Here is a 20,465-nt window from a genome sequence, read left to right on the forward strand (position 1 = left end):
CGGCAGCCGATTCCATTCACTCACCACCCTCTGAGTGAAAAACTTACCCCTAACATCACTTCTGTACTTGTCTCCCCGCATCTTCAATCTGTGTCCTCTCGTAGCGACCATTTCAACCCGGGGAAATAGCCTCTGAGAATCCACCCTATCTATTCCTCTCAACATTTTATAAAAACTTCTATCAGGTCGCCTCTCAACCTTCGTCTCTCCAGGGAAAAGAGTCCCAGTTCCCTCAACCTAACTTCATAAGGCATGCCTCCCAGTCCAGGCAACATCCTTGTAAATCTCCTCTGTACCCTTTCAATAGCTTCTACGTCCTTCCTATAGTGAGGCGACCAGAACTGCGGACAGTACTCCAAATGAGGCCTGACAAGGGTCTTATAAAGTTGCAGCATTACCTCCCGATTCCTAAACTCAATCCCTCGATTAATGAAGGCCAGTACACCATACGCCTTCTTGACCACATCCTCCACCTGCGAGGCCAATTTAAGAGTCCTGTGGACCCGGACCCCAAGATCCTGTGATGCATTACCTCTGATACGAGATGTGGAATTTGTTACAAATGCAAAATAACTCAACCAGAGCTATCCTTCCCTAAAGCTGCTGACAGTTATAAACAGCTACACTCATTCTAGCCATTCATGTCAACTGTAACCAGGGTAACCACCCTCAAGTGACCCAGAGCATTCCAGTTTTTCCAAATATGGGAAGACAACCCATCAGTATGACATATTGAATGACCTCACATGGAATTTATACAAATATCAGTATAAATCAATTGAAGAGACCCGCACTGACATCCACAAGTTTATTGCCTTTTACAATTAACTCTCTATTTTAGGAAATCTAGTTAATTTAAAGGCTGAATGAGGTTTAAAAGGGCTTTGATAAGATAGAGGTTCAAACGTTTCCACTGATCGGGGAGTCCAAAGCTAGGCACCACAAATTTGAATCACCAACGAAACAACTCGATGATCCAGGTAGAATTTATTTCCCAGAGCGGTGAGAACATGGAACTTGTTGCCAGGAGCAGCAGTTGAGGCAAAGAGCAGAGATGCATTTAAGGGGAAGCCAGAAAAAGATGAGGGAGAAAGTATTCAGGAAAAAAAACATGCTGATAATGCAAATGGAGGGGATGGGAGGAGGCTCATGTGAAGTATGAACATTAGCAGGGAGCAGCTGGACTAGAAGTCTGCAGCACCAAAGCAGCCTAATGTAACTCTATGCAAAAGCTTGCTGCGTCGACCTCATTTCTATAGTCTGTTCAAGAGGTGGCCCTGGGGCTTCGTGTCAACAGACGGAATGAATTCCTTTGCTTCCTTCATCAAAAACAATTCAATTTAAGGGCACATTCACAAAGCCAGTCCATCGAACTGCCAAAAGGAGACTACAAATATGCCTGTTTAAAGTATCCAAGGAGGTTGGAAAAATTAAAGATGCGCAAATAGTTGCCTTTGTAGACTGTTTTAACAACCACTCAGTTGGGTTTCTGTGTCAATACTTTTCCAGCCTCTTCGAATGTGTGTACTCGGTCTCTCATTAGCCATTGGAGTGAAGGTAAAAACTTCAACTTGCAATCAGTGGTTAAGCTTGCAGCAACAAAACAATCTGCTCCCTTTGACAACATCAATTTTATTTTATTTGACAAAAGTGAAGAAGCATGCAATTCCTAAGTAGCGCCAATTGATAAAACAGTTAAGAGATTTGGATTTTAGACCATGTGTAACTGTCTAACTGCTTAAATCCCTTATTAAAATCAAACAATGGCAAAACCTTTCCAGAAATCTGCCCCCTAACACACACGCTCAAGTGTCATCACATTCTCTCAGATATACAAAAAAAAAAGCACCTCCCCTCCGATACTATGCATTTTTCCTGTATTTTCTCCTTTGAGGTAGCTTTTACTATGATGATGGTGTTCATTCTAGGATCAGTGTGAAAGATTTAACAACAGTGAAAGATTCATTCTCTGAAAACACATTACAAAACAAGTGTCATGTGACTTCACCTTAGGGCCTTTGTCTGAGCTCCAGTTGGTCAGATTACTCAGTGCTCGTGGACATCATTCTTCCATGTTCTGAGCTACATGGTGAAACAGAAAAATGCTTTTTTTCCTACACTGGCCTTCACCAGGACAAAATTCAAGGTCAAAACCTTGGACGTATTAGGAGAACCAATTGGCTTACTAAAATATCCTTTGTGAAAAGATCCGTCATATGTATCCAGTCTGCATACGTGACTGCAATCTCACAACAGTTGGCTCATAACTGTTATCTGAAAACCCTAGAAAGTAGGGCGGGGTATTAAATTCCAGTCTTACAAGCAACACTCATATCCTAAGAATTATTTGTTTTTACAAGAAGAAATGACAATAAAGTAAATAATCTGAACAGAGTAGCATGCTCAATAATGGAGCTCATCATTCTGACCAGAAAAACAAAAGAGCAACGTCTACTGGTGGGAGATGGAAGTCAATATCCTTATAGGATTACCACTATCAGAGAACTGTCAAAGCTTCACTGATCTAATTATACAACCTTTTGTTAACAATTTCACACACAGTGGGTACAAATTGTAATTTCTCCACGTGGTATAAAAACCCCTGCAATGGCTTGCTATTTTATTTATACATGCGAGAACTGGGCATTCGTAACTGAAAACTGAACCACAAGTTGAATTTTTGGTATTTCCTTCCATTAAGCCACTTAAAAACATGTTGTAGTTTACAAAAAAAGCTAAACATCAGAGCAGAGGTGGTTTCTGGGAACAATCCTGTTTTAAACACAATAATTTTCAAATAGGAAACAGGAAGTTATGATCTTGTGATTGAGGGAATTTGACGAGGAAATGAAGTCAGGCAGTTTGAGAGAGTCTCCGCCTGGACCATTTGGACCATTGTTCCTATACTATCTCTCCTGCACTGAAGTAATTTGCTCTAGCCTCTCAAGAGTAATCCCTTTAATAAAAGGGAGTTTTGAACTGGTACTTAAAAAAAAAATCAGTGTCTACAAGTAGGATGGAGGAATTTTTGCAAAACCACAATAAATTAGTTTTGGGTTCTTAATGTTTTCAAGTCCTAAAACTCATATTGGGATTGCATGGGATGGAATGGGGCATAACTGTGGAGGGGGTGGATGCACCAATATATGCCATGGGCTGATTCATCAATAGTGACAATACGTAACAGAACACTTGCTGCCAGATTAACAAACAGATGTGTACAGAAGGAAAAAGATAACACTCAAATTTAGGCAAGTGTAATGGCAGCTGGGCACAATTCTTGTTATGCTAACTACATTTCATGTGTGAAAGGAACTCGAAAAATCCACAATATCAGATTTCTGCACATCTAAGTTTGGACTAATAAAGAGATAACAAGCACAAACTGTTTAAAATGCTGCTCCTCTACCCAATGCTTAATTAAATCTACGCCAATCATTCCTTTCCATCTTGGCTTCTTTCGTTAAATTCAAAATCTTTGGTGTGATAATACTGTGCCTTGAAGAAATAAATGTATAACATGTTTGTATCACGTGTGATGATACTGTGCCTTTAAGAAATATACAAGAACATGAAGAATTAGGAGAAGTAGACCATTTGGCCCTGCCAGCCTGCTCCATTCAATAAGATCATGGTTGATCTTTTCATGGACTCAGCACCACTTACCCACCCGTTCACCATAACCCTTAATTCCTTTACTGTTCAAAAATTTATCCATTCTTGCCTTAAAAACATTCAATGAGGTAGCCTTAAATGCATCACTGGGTAGGGAATTCCACAGATTCACAACCCTTTGTGTGAAGAAGTTTCTCCTCAACTCAGTCCTAAATCTGCTCCCCCTATTCTGAGGCCATGCCCATTAGTTCTAGTTTCATCTGCCTGTGGAAACAACTTCCCTGCTTCTATCTCATCTATTCTCTTCATAATCTAATGTTTCTATAAGATCTCCCCTCATTCTTCTGAATTCCAATAAGTATAGTCCCAGCCTACTCAGTCTCTCCTCATAAGCCAACACAACTCCAAAACCAACCTAGTGAATCTGCTTTGCAACTCTTCCAGTGACAGTGTATCCTTTCTCCAATAAGGGGACCAAAACTGTAGACATGCATGTCATGTTTCTTCTAAAGGGTATGTTTAGAATTTAAATCTGGTTTGCAAGGTGCCAATTTGTCCACATCTTTTAAATTTGTAGCTAGAAGCAGAAAATAATTTTACACCTGGAGTGTTTGTTTTCAGCTAAGCTAATAAATTTGTATTTACTTGCATTTCTTCAGGGGTCTCGGTGTAGAGTTTTGATTAGGTTGAGTGACAGGGAGAGTCACGTGTTTAACGGAGGAGCTAAGATTGCAGGGAAGAAATACTGCCTGGACTGCCAGAAAGAAACAGTGGCGCTCTCTCTCCCTCTGAAAAGGCCTCTATGAAAGCTCTATGTCTATTAACCAGAGACAAGTTAGTAAGCCTGTGTTTTGCTGACTAATTTTAAAGAGGAGCTTAAGTCTATAAGAGGAATATTACTTGAAGTGGAAATCAAAGGACAGCAGTTGAGAATTGTATCTTGCCTTAAGTATTTTCCCAATTGTTAAAATTTAAGCTAATTCATTTGTTAGAGTTAAACCATGTTGTTAAATAAAATTTCTTTTGATAAAAGCTTTCTGGAGTGCCAGTAGAATCACACTGAGTAAGATATCACACCCTCACATTAATGCAAATAGCTATTATTCTTGTTCATATTATTTTCATTTATAAATTCAACTCAGCAGATCACTTCTGCTTTAACAAGCGCCACCATATAAATGTTGGCAGAATATGGATATTTTCTGAGATGCCAACACAACCAAAGCAGAAGCAGAAAAGTGACCAAGAACTCTGGACTATACTGACTGAGCTTGTTTATTACTAAGATAGAAACACTAGTCGTACTCCTTTTAATGTAGTAATTCTGTAAATGGGCATCACTGGCAAGCCCAGAACATATTGCCCATCTATAGTTGCCCTCACATAGGTGGTCATGATTCTTCCTCTTGAATTGATGCAGTCCATTTGGTAAATGGTACTTCCACAATCCTGGCAGATACAGAGTTCCAGGTTTTTGAGTCAATGCTGATAAAGGACCCTCTTATTGAAGAACTGCAAGCAGTTTTAATACAACTGAGTGGCAAGCCCATTTCTAGGAGAAGTTCAGTGTCCACTATGGCATAGGATTGGCATTACATGCTGTTCTGGTGTGGTGCCATAACAAACTGTGCTGATAGGGTTAAAAAGTAGCAAGGATTTCTTCTCCAGATCATGATCCTGTTGAAAAGTATATCCATGTGAATTTAAGCAAAGGACAGGATTGTGTTCATCGATTAAGCCCCTCTCCAAGTTGACACATGCTTTCAGGTCCAAAATGAAGAGCGTCCACCTAGTTTGAAAAGCAGCCTCAAATTTCCAGTAAAACCAGGAGGGGGAAATCAGCTAAAACAAAAATTAGAGCACATGCTCAGGATTAAATTTCTCCTATTATCATACTTCAAAAAGCATTTAATTGGCTCTAAGGCACTTTGGGACAACCTCAGATTGTGAAATGTGCAATACAACTCACATGACTAATAGGCTGTGCAATCAGACAGAACATTATTCTGAGCACTGCCACAATCTCACCACTGGGTTGCATTTTTAAATAAGATGCGTAGATTGAATGCAGAATATCATGCCATGTCAATTCAAAATTAATTACATATTTGTACAAGCTTACAGCAGATGATATCAAAATGCCCTTGTGTACAGAACCACAGAATGCAGCCACTGAGCTCGACCCACCATTTAGTACATTCCCACTGACTTAAAATTGCAGGAATAGTTTGCCTGGCTGTGCAAACATTGGCAAATAATGAAACCACCAACAGTTTGAGGTATTTTGAGCGACACAGCTCCACTCGTGCCTGCTTTATTTTTTGAGATTACTTAATGCTCCTTCATACTAACAAAAGTGGGGACATAACTGATGGCAACAGTGGATTGATATTGTGAATGAGTGGGATGGAATCACACAAGGGGGCCATGTGGCACAGTACACCATCTTACACTGACATTTATCACAGAATCCCTCCCATAAGAAACAGGCTCTTTCACGTCTGTACCAACCACAATCCCACACAGGCCTTATTACCATAACCCACATGTTTACCCTGCTAATCCCTCTGACGCTAGGGTCAATTTAGCATGGTTAATCTACATAACCCACATATCTTTGGACTGTGGGAGGAAAACAGAGCACCCAGAGAAAAAACACGCAGACACAGGAAGAACATGCAAATGCCGCATAAACAGTGACCCAAGGCCGGAATGGAGCCCAGGTCCCAGGCACTATGAGGCAGCAGTACTAACCACTGTGACACCCTATCTGTAGAACATGTAGTGATTATTTAGAAAACCAAGGGGCACAGGAACATAAGAATGCCCAGAATGGGGAAAAACTCAATTCCTATCACTCATTCCCAGAGACCATTACTTCACGATGGCTACATTAATTTTTCTTCCACATACTTATGATTTCAAAATGACAAGCTTAAGGCATCTGTGATTAACGAACTTATCCATTAACAGTTCTCTTTCTTTCAACATAACCATACCTTAGATGTGGTTAACCTGACTAGAACAAAGGATGTCTTGTGATTAGCTATATTGCATCAGACCACATGTGACCATGAGGATTGTAAGGCTACATAAAGGGGGATTGTCCCATTGTTTGGCACGCTTTGCTAACTGACTCCCAGCACAGAGTAGAAGTTGAGTAGCAAAGGCTTGCCAGCTTGCATATGTAAGAAAAAGAAAGAATTTTTGAATCAGATAGCGGTTGGTGTTTGCCTTTGTATCAAGGATGGAAGAGTCTCACGAAAAAAACAAACGACGGTATGATTTTAATACATAGTGACCTGCAAGTGCTCATGCACAAATTTTTACAGATGGCAGGACAGGTTAATAAAGGATATCGCCTCTTGGGCTTTTTTTTTATATAGAATCCTACAGTGCAAAAGGAGGCCAATTGGCCCATCGAGTCTGCACTGACCACAAACACACCTAGGCCCCTGCCCCATACCTTCACATGAGCTAGATCCCCTGACACTAAGGGGCAATTTAGCATGGCCAATCCAACTAACCTGCACTGTAGGAGGAAACTGGAGCACCCTGAGGAAACCCATGCAGGCACAGGGAGAATGTGCAAATTTCTCACAAACAGCGACCCAAGCCAGGACTCAAACACAGGTCCCTGGCACTGTGAGGCAACAGTGCTATCGGTGTCACTGTGCCACACATACCAAAACCAGGAAGTTAAGCTAAACCTGTATATAACGCGAGTTCAGTCCAGCTGAAGCACTGCCACCAATTCTAGGTATCACAGTTCACAACTGGCATCAGGGCTTCGGAAAGTAGAAGAGATTTATCAGAATGGCTCCAATGATGATAGATTTAAGCGACATGGAGAAACTGGGTGGTTCCCCTTAAGGAGAAGGCCAAGAGGAGATTTGTTAGAAACGATTAAAACTGTGAAGGGTTTAATTTGAGTAAACAAACTATTTACAATGGATTGAGTATTATAAACTAAACCACATTTGCCATCAGAGACACTGAAATCCTTCAGCATGTCATCTAATATTTTAATTAACGGTTTACACTGATGGTATTGGACATCATTGACCTCTAAGACATCCATAGAGGTTACAATTACCAACAGATCAGGATATTTTGCAAACATTCTCAGTCCAGACTTCGTATTTGCACCAATTCCACACATATGCAACAGTTGCATATTATGAGCCAGGCTGATTTGCACATCAAGAAGTGGCAAAAATAAGTGAAGTAACGTAGGGTCAATAATCTCAGGAGAATGTTAGAGTTTCAGGATTTCCACAGAACGAACTTGGCTTCTGGACTGACATTCAACTCAATTAATGCAACAACAAACGGTACTAGTCCAACCGGTTCCTCTCAACACCTGGCTCATGAACGGATCCATTCTCTAACCATGACCAAAGAAATGTCACAAGAAAAAGATCAACTAATCATCTGTCAGAATCCAATGGCCACTTATTTTCTGAATAATCCTAGATTTTGCCCCTACTACAGTTACTTGTTTCAAGAGCTCTCCTTACAAGCAGAAAAAAGTCTCCACAGTGCAAGGGTGTGTGTGTGTGGTGAATACAAGTTAGGTGGTGATAGTCAAGGCATTTATTTTTATTTGTCACAAGTAGGCTTACACTGCAGTGAAGTCAGTGTGAAACCCGGGTTCCTGGCACCGTGAGGCAGCAATGCTCACCAGTGCCACAGCTGAAATCTGAAAGCAGGCTGGAGAGGGACGTGACAGAGGCAATGCGGTAGTGGATAAAAGACATCCCAGAGGCCAGAAAGGTCAAAAAGGTAGATCGTGGTACCGTGGCTATGAACGACGCAAATGTCAAGTGAGCACATAGCAATGAGAAGTTGAGAGGTCCAAAGCTAAGAGAAGTTGAGAGGTAAAATGGGACAAAGCCATAAATGGATTCCATAGTAAAGGTAAAAGTCATCCAGCCTTTTGTCGATGATGTGGAGTGATTAGCGTCCAAGTGGAATGCAGCCAATGGGATAGTTCAATCTTGCTATTCATCTTCCATCCAAAGCACACAAACATCCTTACCTAAGGGGCATGTGGTGGCCTTCAAAAGGCTTGAGGCCCTGACCACTGAGCACAGGAGGAACCACATTATGTCAGGGATATAGGAAACATTATGTTTTGATTTAGTACAATTACTTTATTTTTACCCATAATTTGAAATTCATTGTTTGGATCCCTTTATAAAGCGTTAATCTGATTTGTGATTGATGACACCTAGATCACACTAACTTGCATTCAAATAGAATCAAATTCAAAGGACAGAGTTGGCAAGGACTTATGCAGGCAAAAAGGTGGGTGGTCGTGCTGCAGCTCAGCTGCAATTAATGGAGGTACAGGGAACAGCTAGGACAGTTTTGGTAAGGTTGATCCTCATGGATTGCCAGTTTTGAGACAGTCAGGAGAGATGTGCTTTCAATGAAGTCATTTCAAGCATATTTGATTTTTATCTGTAACTTATTCAAAATAAGCAGGTCTCCACAAAGATGCTGCAATGCATGTTACGGCAGGTAATGCAGAGGAGTGGCAAGAGGAAAGGGGAAATCTGAAACATTACTAAAGCTAAATGTTTGAAACAGATTGCTCAAAAGTAGCAGTGAAATCACCAAGATTCCAGTAAAACTGAACAATGAATATATAAAATTTCTAAGACATTCCCAGGATCCAGCAGCACAAAGTAAGGTTTAGTTTGTCCGGGTGTAGGTTACATCTGGAGAATTGTTAAACATCAAGTACAGGTAATCACAGGCCCAATGGTTGAGGCAGCCATAAACCAAAACTGCACAAGCATGAGTAAATATATAGGTAGCTCACACAGCTTAGATGGGAGCCAGGCTGTGTAAACAAACTGGGATAGAAAATGACTGAGGTAAATAACTGCAGGATAGAAATATAAAAACAGATGCAAGTCATTCTGATAAAAACAAAATACTCTGAATGCTGGAATCCTAAAGAGAAACAGGAAATGCTGGAAAATCTCAGCAGGTCTGACAGCATCTGAAGAAGGAATAGAGCCACTAAGATAAAAGCAGAATACTATGGATGCTGGATTTCTCTCTCTACAGATGATGTCGGAGCTGAGATTTTCCAACATTTTCAGTTTTTGTGCAAGTCATCCAGCTCTTTGACATGTTCTACTGTTCAATTAAATCATGGCTGATCTGTACATTAACTTCTTTCATTGTTTATTCTTCCACAGGATGATTAAACAGCAGTGAAAAGACCAGCATTTATTCTTCAGCCTCCACTTATATATGAGCCCAAACCTGAAATGTTCATCAGGTGCTGCTGCATACGCACACCGTCTGCTTCAATGGCTGAAGCATTGCAAATAATTCTGAACATTGCACAATCATCAGCAAATATTTGTGTTATGATGGGGGAAGGCCATGAATAAGCAACTAAGATGGTTCAGCCGGACATGACTCTGAGAAACTCCTGCAGCGATCCCCTGGGACTGAGATGACTGACCTCCCAACAACTACTTTCTTTTGTGCTAGCTATGACCCCAATTCTAAATCAATGGGGCTAGGTATTAAAACAGAAAATGCTGGATAAACTCACCTGGTTGAGCAGCATATGCAGAGAGAGAAACAGAGTTAACATTTTGAGTCAGCACAACTCTTCTTTAGAGTTAAAGTTGTTTTTATTTCAGATTTCCAGCATCTAGGGTACTTTGCTTTTATTTTAGGGATGTTTGGTGCCACACTCGATCAAATGCTGCCTTGACTGATACCCCTTGATAACATTGCCTTAATAAAAAAAACAGGCAATTTGTAATGGAAATTCCAACAGTGAGGACGTAATTTCTTTTGGAGAGGGTGGGAAAGTAAAGTTTTCCAGATTTCCATCGTATGAGAAGAAAAAGTGTTTCTGATCTCAATTCATAATGGCTTACCTCTCATTTTAAGACTGCGTACCCTTGTTCTGTTTTGGATTTCCCCATCAGAAAAAATAGATTGCATTTTAAACACCTCGAATAAACCTTACAAACTTAAGGGAATATAAACATATTTATGCAAAACATGCAGTCTGAATGAAGACTCAAAATCAATTTCTCCACATCATTTTGGTAAACAGACCTGTTCAGTAGATCAACTATTGACGTTATGATTGAGGTGAGAGCCATCTACCATCCTAATTAAAAGACATCCAAAAACTCTGACATTCAAAACAAGAGGCCAATGAATGAGTAACCCAATGATGCATTGCATTTGCACTGTTTGAAATATCAAAGTACTGAACCTGTATTTTAATTAGTAACCTTAACCAGGTCTTGAATCTGGTGACACTACTGCCAGATACCCATCAATATCCTCATTGTTGGACAGCAACTGTACACCCAAGTTCAACTAGAGGTCACAAATAAAACAGGATTTTAAACTCAACCCTTGACCACTCTTGAATGCACAGAGAGGAGCAACTCAATCTTCACAGTTCAGAAGGAGGCCATTGAGTCCATCAAGTCTGCATCTGTTTTCTGAAAAAGAACATTCTACCTAATCCCACTCTCACCTTATCAATTTAACCTTGCACATTATTTCTTTCAGATACCTACCCAAATCCCTTCTGAATACCTCAATTGAACCAGTCTTCACTGCCCTCTCAGGAAACTCATTCCAGACTCCAATCAACCCCAGGTGAAAAAGATTTTCCTCACATCACTGTTTTGCCCATTATTTTGCATCTGTGCCCTTTAGTAGATGTATTCCTAGAGGGAACAGTTTCTCACTATTTACCCTGTGTCCATACAAAGAAAACTACAGCAAAGGAACAGGCCCTTCAGCCTGCCAAGCCTGTGTTGACCATGATGCCTGAACTAAACAAAAAAAAAACCAACGTCCCTTATTTGGACCATATCCCTCTGTTCCCTCCTTATTCATGTACCCATCCAGACTCCTCTTAAATATTGCTAATGTGCCTGCTTCCATCACCTCATATGGCAGCATGTTCCAGAGACCCACCGTTCCGTGTCAAAAACTTCTTCTGCACATCTCCCCTCTCACCTTAAATTTGTGCCCCTTTGTAATTAACACTTCCATCCTAGGAAAAAGCCTCTGACTCTCCACACTGCCTACACCTCTCATAATTTTGTCGACTTCTATCAGCTCTCCCTCAGACTCCATCTTTTCAGTAAAAACAATCCTACTTTATTCAATCTCTCCTCATAGCCAACGCCCTCAAGACCAGGCAACATCCTGGTGAACTTTTTTGCATTGTCCCCAAAGCTTCCATGTCCTTCTGGTAATGTGGTAACCAGAACTGCACACAATACTGCAAATACACTGCAGCATCATGAATACCTCAGGTCTCCTCTTTTCCTACTTTTCTCCAGGATAAACAGATCCAATCTCTCCAATCTAGCCTCATAAGCCGATAATCTTCATACCTGGAATCACCCTTGTGAATTGCCTCATTACTCTCGCCAATTCTTCACATCCTTCAAGAATGGTGCCCAGGATTGGACCCAGTGCAGCATACGAGGCCTAACTAGTGTCCTATACAAATTCAATATGACCGCCTTGCTCTTGTATTCAATAGAAACATACAAATAGACCATTTATCATGATCATGACTGATCATCTAACTCAATTGCCTGTCTCCACTTTCCCCCCATATTGTTTGATCTATTTAGCCCCAAGAGCTACATCTATAGAGACATAAAATATGCTTTTATTAATAAAACCTAGGATACTATACATCTTATTAACTGCTCCCTCAACATGCCTTGCCACCTTCAATGATTCATGATCTTTCTCTACACCCCTATGATTGTGACATTACTCTCTCCTTTCCTTCTCTATGTACAGTATGCTTTGCCTGTATAATGCACAACAATATTTTACTATACACTAATACATGTGATAATAAATCAAATAAAAAAATGTACAATTACACAGAGGTCCCTTTGCCAGTTTCTCCTTTATACTTTCTCTCCACTTTTTTCCCACCAACATAAATCAATTCACTTATTCAAAATAAAATTCACCTACTAATTGTCTGTCCAATCCACCTGTATATCAATGTCCTCTCGAAGTTCAAGACTATCTTCGTCATTGTTAACAATGCTTCCTATCTTCGTATCATCTGCAAATTCTGAAATCATAACCTGCACACAAGAATCTACATCATTAATATACATCAGAAAGAGTGAGGGTCCCAATACTGGCCCCAGGGAACTTCATGACAAATCTTCCTCCAATCTGAAGAACTACTACTAATCGCTACTGTCCCCTGTCACTAAGCCAGTTTTTTATCCAAGCGCCTACTTTTCCTCTTATTCCATGAGCTAAAATTTTGTTACATTGGCCTTTTGAAAATATACACCACATCAACAGTGGTGCCCTTATCAGCCTTCTGTTACCTTCTCAAGAACTCTAGCAAGTTAGTTAAGCATGATTTTCCCTTAATAAATCCGTGTTAGGTTTCCTTAATGATCCTGCACCTGTCAAAGCGACTACTGATTTTCCCCCAAACTATCATTTCCAGACATTTCTCTAACAAAGAACAGTACAGCACAGGAACAAACCCTTCAGCCAATCAACTCTGTGCTGAGACATGCCCCTCTAACATTTTCTTGCCTCCACATGGTCCATATCCCTCGATTCCCTGAAGAACAGTGAAGTCAAACTCCCTGTTCTGTAGTTGCTGACATTATCCTTGCACCGCTTTTGGAGCAAGGGTGCAACATTCACAGTTCCCCAGCACCACCCATGTCTAAGGAAGACTGAAGGATCACCTCCAGTGCCACTGCAATTTCTATGCTCACCTCCCTCAGTATCCCTGGATGCTTTTCATCCAGTTGTGGTACCTTATCAATTTTAAGTAAAAATAGCCAAATACCACAATCACAAATTCCCACGTGTACCAGTTTTTTTTTTGGGGGGGGGGCCATCTTCTTCCTTTGTAAAGACAGATGCAAAGTACTTATTTAATACTTGTAGTATTTCTCCTGCCTTCACGTGCAAGTCTCCCTTTTTATCTCCAATTTGCCCTATTTTTTCTTTTAAACATCCCTTCATTATTTACATGTTTAAAGACGACCTTGGGAGTCTCTTTTCTTGCTCCCTCCATGCGTTCCTTTTCAGTTTTTTCTGGCTTTTTGTTGGGTCTATTCGTTCATTTGAACAGACAAGAGGACAGCATTGATGTGAGTTTTAAAATGGTTTTCTTTTATTGGAGAGAACTAAAAAAATTAACATGACAGAAGCAAAAGGAAAAAGGGGACTTGGGAGACTGGCTTCTACTGCCAGTCCCCTGCACTGAGCTTGAACACATTGAACAGATTTCAAAAACAAACTGAAAACACTAAAATCCAAACTATATTTCAATTCTTTTCACGTTATTGGAAGCGTTTTTCGCAGGCTCAGTCTAGGAAAATATTCCTTGCAGCTGCTATTATGAAAAATGCGTTTGCCTGCACTGTGTACCCTTCAAGAATGCTAACCTTTAACCTTCTGATTCTACATATAGGCAAGTTGGAAATCAATTTTTAAGCTTAGCAGAGAGTTAGTTGCACAGGCAGAAATATCTTGAAATGAAGTCTTTGCCAAGACCAAAGCAAACAGGACTAAGCACACACAGGATCTCTCACCCTTCTACACTCCCCATTGTACTTTCATTTTCACCTCTCTCTCATGACCCAGAGTGCTCCAGATTTATTTGTCCAACCTTTTCGCTTCAAGGGAATATTACATGCTAACACTGAACGCAATACTCCCAGCCACTGTCTTTTCTGCCAATCCAGCCAAGTTTATATAAAATACCACAAGGAAGTAAAAGCAAAAAAAACCACATCTTTATCTAATATTGCTACATAATGATTTTCTACGTTGCTGTACATCTTATGCAATCCAGAGAAACAGGCCATTTGGCCCCAACAGTCCATGCACTTGCATGTATTCCTCCCATCTGTTTTTAACTAAACCTACCCCACCATAGCCATCTAATTCTTCCTTCCAAATGCTTTTAGTTTGCCCTTTAATGCATTTATACTGTTTGCTTCCACCAAAATGAATGAAGTGTGTCAGCAGTGTGTCACATTCCAAAACCTCTATCCAAATAATCATGTTAGGCAGCATATAAATAAATACTACATTGCTCACTACACTGGCATTTCTTCTCCTTTCCTCAACTGGACTTTGCAATTAGTCTCTTAATAAAAGTACAAGGAAATACAAGGCACACAAGGAAATACAAGACACAAGGAAATATCTCAACTTGCAATAAAATTTAACAACAGCTGGAAAACAAGGTCTCCAAGAAAAAGCTATTAAACTGTTCATTTACAATCTAAAAGGTTTTCAAGAAGGACAAACAAATCTTAAACAAGATCTGTGTAATATTCAAGTCTAAGTAGTAAGAGCTGACCGTTATCCGAAGTTCCAGGCACAAAACCTTTTCCTTAGAAACAGGATGCAGAGGATTTCCCTCATCGTCCATGTGACAGCCTGATTTTGGTGTACAAAACCTTCAATCTGCCAGTTCCCAATTGTACAAGTTGCACAACTCACTATCAACTAACAGCAATTTTGTTTAAAAACCAAACGCTATTCCTCGATGACAACAACTTCAGCAATATTATACTGCAAATGTAGGGACTCATGGCTCGATTCAACAGGAGAGCACAAAAGTTGCAATCTAATACAAATACTAGAGCCTAAACTTTGAGTTAAACAAAAATAGGTTAAAGAAAATAGCAATTATTAACTAAACGTGCCAGATGGGGTTACATATTCAGAGAGGATGTGAGATACGCCCACGGGCAGCTCTTCAAGTGAACCATGTGGCAGAGAAATGCAGGATGTACGTATATCAGTATTCCCAAAGGAGTTTTGACCAAATAAAATTCCACTCATGCATACTGAACATTTCCACATCTGAAATAAAGCCCAACTCTGAAAGAATAAACTCCAGCATCTTTCACAAAGTTTTTAAACAGCCCATGAAATATTTGTGAAGTGCAATTACTGTCGTAATGCAAAAAAATTCAGCAGCTAGCTTGTATACCTACACACCTTAAGAACAGCAATGAGTTAAATGACACAACACAGGACACCATGAGAATGCCTTTGATTGTGTACACATACTGCCTGAAGTCTTCAACATCCTCATAAAAGTTAGCAAGACTTTGTTTCAATGTCTCATCTACAAGATAGTGCAGCATTCTTCACCACTGCAGTGAAGCAAAACCTAGATATTGGTTCAATCCCTACCTCAGGATTCATTTCAACATGGACTATTCAGGATGCAATTATTGGAAGTGCTGTGTTTCAGATCAAGATCCTCTCTTTGGATGGGGAGGTAAAATCCCATGTGGACGTACTGATGACTGAGACACCACTCCTCCTTCAACCAGTGCCAAAAAAGTAATTGATTATCTCTGTCTGTCTCTCTCCATTTGTCTGTTTGACTTCATGTGAATTGCTTGGGGATATTCAGGTTCTCTCTTTACAACAGATTTCTTCAAACGACTTCTGTACAGTATATTCAAAACTATAAAAGTTTTATTCTTAATGGACTGGTGATCACATTGCTAAGAACGTCCATTTTCCCTGATATTATTAGTGGATAAACTCCCAACTACAAACTTAAAACAAGTAAATTTAAAATTAATTCAATATTATTTCCTTTTGCATATTTGGTTTGGACAACTGCAGTTTGATCAGGCAAGCTGTGTCTTCTGATTAAATGAACTGGAATGCACTGCAATACTAAACCCATGAATACCACATGCCTCAAGAAGAGATAGACACCACCCCTTTCTGCCACCCTCCCATGTCATCCACTAGGCCATGATTTGAGATGGTGAGCACTGCTGTCTCAGTGCCATGTTCAATTCCAGCCTCGGCTGACTGCCCATGAAGAGTTTGCGCAATCTTTGCACATCTGCATGGGTTTCCTCCAGGTGCTCCAGTTTTCTTCCACAGTCCAAAGATGTGCAGGTTAGGTTGATCGATCATGTTAAACTGCCTCAGAGTTGGGGTTTAGCAGGATAAATACATGGGGTTACAGGTATAGGACCTGAGTGGGATTGTTGTCGATGCAGACATGATGGGTTGAATGGCTTCCTGCAGCACTGTATGGATTTTATAATTATGGAATGAAAATTGCAACTTCAAGAGCAAGCATGAAATTCAAACAGTAAAGCAACATTGTGAAGTATATTAATTAAGCCTCAAGCAAATTTTAGTCAGCTGAAGCTAAACATTGGGATCATTAGTATCCAGTTTCATTCCTGAGCTCATAACCCAGGGACAGTCATTCATGAGGCATCTCAAGATGGTCTGACCAAGTATCTCCTCCAATAACCCATGCAGTCCCAGAGCAGTGACTACCTCGAACACAAGCTTCCAAAGGTGCTAACAGTCACAAAGGATTCCCCTGATACTCAGGGCTCAATTTTTCATGTGCTCTTTTAGTGGAATTAGGCTTTAATGGAGGGCAGCCACTGATCTTTGTTCTGGCATCCACCTTTCATAGCCATGTTTAAACCATGGCTGTACAGAAGTCTGCAGCTGATTGAAGTGTCAAACATAAGCTTCATAGCACTCCTGTAAAGCATTCTACAATGTTTTACTTGTATTTATATCATATCTTTAACAAGTTATTTTGTTGAATGTTCTCCTTCAAAGGAGCCACAGAATGTGGCTGGCACGGTACTGCTGCTTCACAGCGCCAGTGATCCAGGTTTGATTCCCAGCTTGGGTCACTGTGTGAAGTTTGCTCGTTCTCCCCAGGCCCGTGTGGGTTTCCTCCGACAGTCTGAAAGACGTGCTGGTTAGGTGCATTCACTCAAACAAGTGCCGGAGTGTGGCAATTAGGGGAATTTCACAGTAATTTCATTGCAGTGTTAACATAAGCCTTACTAGTGACTAATAAACAAACTGAACACATTGTGAATGATGTATCATAAAAACACTGAAGGCAGCCCTTCAGCCCAACTCACCAATGCCAACTCTCAAAGAGAAGTCTCAGCACCAGGTTAAAATCCAACAGGTTTATTTGGATCAGAAGTTGTCAGAACACTGCTCTTTCATTAGATGAAAGATAACAGACCTCCGCAGCTTCCTGATGAAGGAGCAGCACTCCAAAAGCTCATGATTCCAAATAAATCTGTTGGACGTTTTGTTGTAAGACAAAGGATACGATTCTGCCCACCCCAGTCCAACGTCAGCTTCTCTACATCATAATCTCAAAGAAGTATCCAATTGGAATCTACCCCCAGCTTTCTCCATAGTCCTGCATTTTTTCCTCATGTACTAATCCAAATTCCTTTAAAAGTTAGAATTGAGTCTACCTCCGCACTCTTTCAGGTGGTAAATTCAACCCTTAGGCACAACTCGAGATTGTACAAATCATTCTCTTCGAAGAATGACTCAGTGTCTAGATCAAAGACTTAAAGCGTGCATATTATGTTACATAAATACAGAAGATTAGTCACAATAATTAGCATCAAACCCAACTTCAGTCAAACAATGAGCATTTTGTAACAAGCCAACTGAAACATCCAAACAGGAACATTAATGTTTAGAGAAACTGAGATAATTTCCTTGACTCCCTGTCTAAATGTCCTTTGTACTCAGATGGGGGAGAGCGTACAGAGAGATAGGAAAGAAAACGAGTTAGTGTCACTGATTTCTAACCTCAATTTGCAATCCTTCTCCAGTTTACAACCCACACTGGCCAAAACGTACCAGTTTCAGTCACCCCGCCTGTCACAGTAACTTCATTATAGTGATAATGCAAGCCTACTTGTGGCACTAATACATAAACAAACTCTTAAAAAGGTCCAGGTTTCAGACTTGGTGTCTAGCTTGAAGTGAAAGGTCTGAAACCTGAAGCAGGCGAAGGGAAGGTCACCAGCTGATCTGAGACCCAGTGACCCAAAGGAAGGAAGTTACAATTTTTTCACCCTCAAATTGATTTTCAGAGGAGACAAAGTTGGAAGGAGAGGGGGAAGAAGGGTGATGGTTTGGAGAGGTGCCAGAGGGAGAGCTGCCCTCAGGGTGAGGGTGGGAGGGTTGGATGTTGATTCCAGCAGGAATAGGTACCTCAGTGTCTCTCCCACACGATGCCAGTGCACACAGGAGCAGTTACCCGTCCCTCCACCCCCAAACACTCCCCACCCACCTCCCTCCCTCCCCGGCCTGGCCCCCTCCCTTTGCTCCCTGGGGGTCTCCAGCCGCGGGCTCCCCAGCCCCTCGGGCCGCTTGTTGGGGCTGACTTACCTCCGAGGCGGGGATGCCGAACACCTCGGCGATCTTGGCGTAGAGCTCGCGGACATTGGAGAAGCCCTCGATGCGGCCGGTGGGGCTGCCGTGCGCCAGCTGCGTGTGGAACACCAGCTTGGGCCGGGCGTGGGGCGGTGGCGCCGGCAGCCCGGGTCCCCCGACGCCGGGGGAAAGAGCCCCGGGGCTGGCTCCTTTCCAAGCCGGGCCCCCCTCGTTGTCCACCAGGGTGGAGCTGTCCCGCGACTTGTTCTTCCTCCTGTGTTTCAAGCCCAGCGGCATCTTCACTCCGACAGCTCCCTCACCAACTCCCACGAACAACCGCCCAGCTCCACAGGTGAAGCACCAAAGCAGCGCCTTCTCCCAAAGTGGGCGGAGGCTCACACCCACAGGCCACGCAGGCGCATTCTCCCGTAGTAGGCGGGGTCTCACCCGCGTCGACACGTTCTCCCGTAGTAGGCGGGCTCTCAACCCCACAGGACACGCAGGTACGTTCTCTCGAATTAGGCGGGTCTCCCCCCCCGGCCGCGCAGGCGCGCTCATCCGGAGTAGGCGGGACCGCCCGTCCCGGAAGGCGGGTCTACCGCACGCGCGCAACCGGCGCCTGCGCACACGCAACCAGATCCAGCCGGCACGGACCTGCAGCGCACGCGCAGCGAGCACCGGTTGGCCCGTACCTGCTGCGCACGTGAAGCGAGCGACAGCCGGCCCGGAGTCGCCGTGATGCCGTCACGTTACGTTCCACGCAACGGTTGGCGACACATGCGGAGTCCTGAAACTCGTGCGGGTCTCTGGGTGGGCAGTTCGGGTGACCAAGTGCGCATGCGCGCACACCTGGGGACCGGGCAGGCGCAGTGGAAGTTCAGTGGTCATTGCAAAGGAATGCTCATTGACACTGTTACCTGGACAAGGGTGTTTTTGTTTCCTTCCCATTTCGACAGCAAAATATTGAAAACTCCAGGTTTTACTTAATTGGGAAATATATTAGATTAATTTTTAATTTTTGAACTGGATAAAGTTTATTTATTAGTGTCACAAGTAAGCTTACATTAACTCTGCAATGAAGTTACTCTGAAAATCCCCTCGTCGCCTCACTCTGGCGCCTCTTTGGCTATACTGAGGGACAATTTAGCATAGCCAATGCACCTAACAAGCATGTGGGACAGTGGGAGGAAAGCACCTGGAAGAAACCCAATGCTGCCCATACAATAATTTCCACAACTACTTAACTCCCGTAAGTACTTTAAATCAACAAGATTATGAGGGGCATGGGTAGAGTGGATAGTCAGAAGCATTTTCCCAAGGTGTTAAAGCTAATTACTAGGGAGTATAGGGTTAAGGGAGTATAGGCTTGTACTCGTTAGAGTTTAGAAGAATGAGGGGAGATCTCATTGAGACGTATAAGATGATGAAAGGGATGGATAGGATAGAGGTGGAGAGACTCTTCCCACTCAAAAAAGACAGTAGGACTAGGGGGCACAGCCTCAAGATGAAAGGGGGGCGGTTTAGAACGGAGTTGAGGAGGAACTTCTTCACTCAAAGGGTGGTGAATCTCTGGAATTCTCTGCCTGTTGAAGTGGTGGAGGCTGCCTCGCTAAATATTT

At 41.9% G+C, this 20,465-nt stretch overlaps 1 protein-coding gene across 1 annotated transcript in view; it reads right to left on the reverse strand.

The window, feature by feature from the left end:
* The window catches only part of gipc2 (GIPC PDZ domain containing family, member 2), a 70,647-nt gene extending 51,391 nt beyond the window's left edge, over positions 1–19,256 (reverse strand). The window contains exon 1 of the mRNA XM_080195138.1: positions 18,862–19,256. Within this exon, the coding sequence (XP_080051264.1) occupies positions 18,862–19,143 (282 nt within the window). The 5' untranslated portion in view covers positions 19,144–19,256. The remainder of the gene's footprint in view (positions 1–18,861) is intronic.
* Positions 19,257–20,465: the final 1,209 nt, after the last annotated feature.

The sequence above is a fragment of the Carcharhinus amblyrhynchos genome, chromosome 9 (genome assembly GCF_965287045.1).
Source record: "Carcharhinus amblyrhynchos chromosome 9, sCarAmb.v2.hapA, whole genome shotgun sequence".
Taxonomy (NCBI): Eukaryota; Metazoa; Chordata; class Chondrichthyes; order Carcharhiniformes; family Carcharhinidae; genus Carcharhinus; species Carcharhinus amblyrhynchos.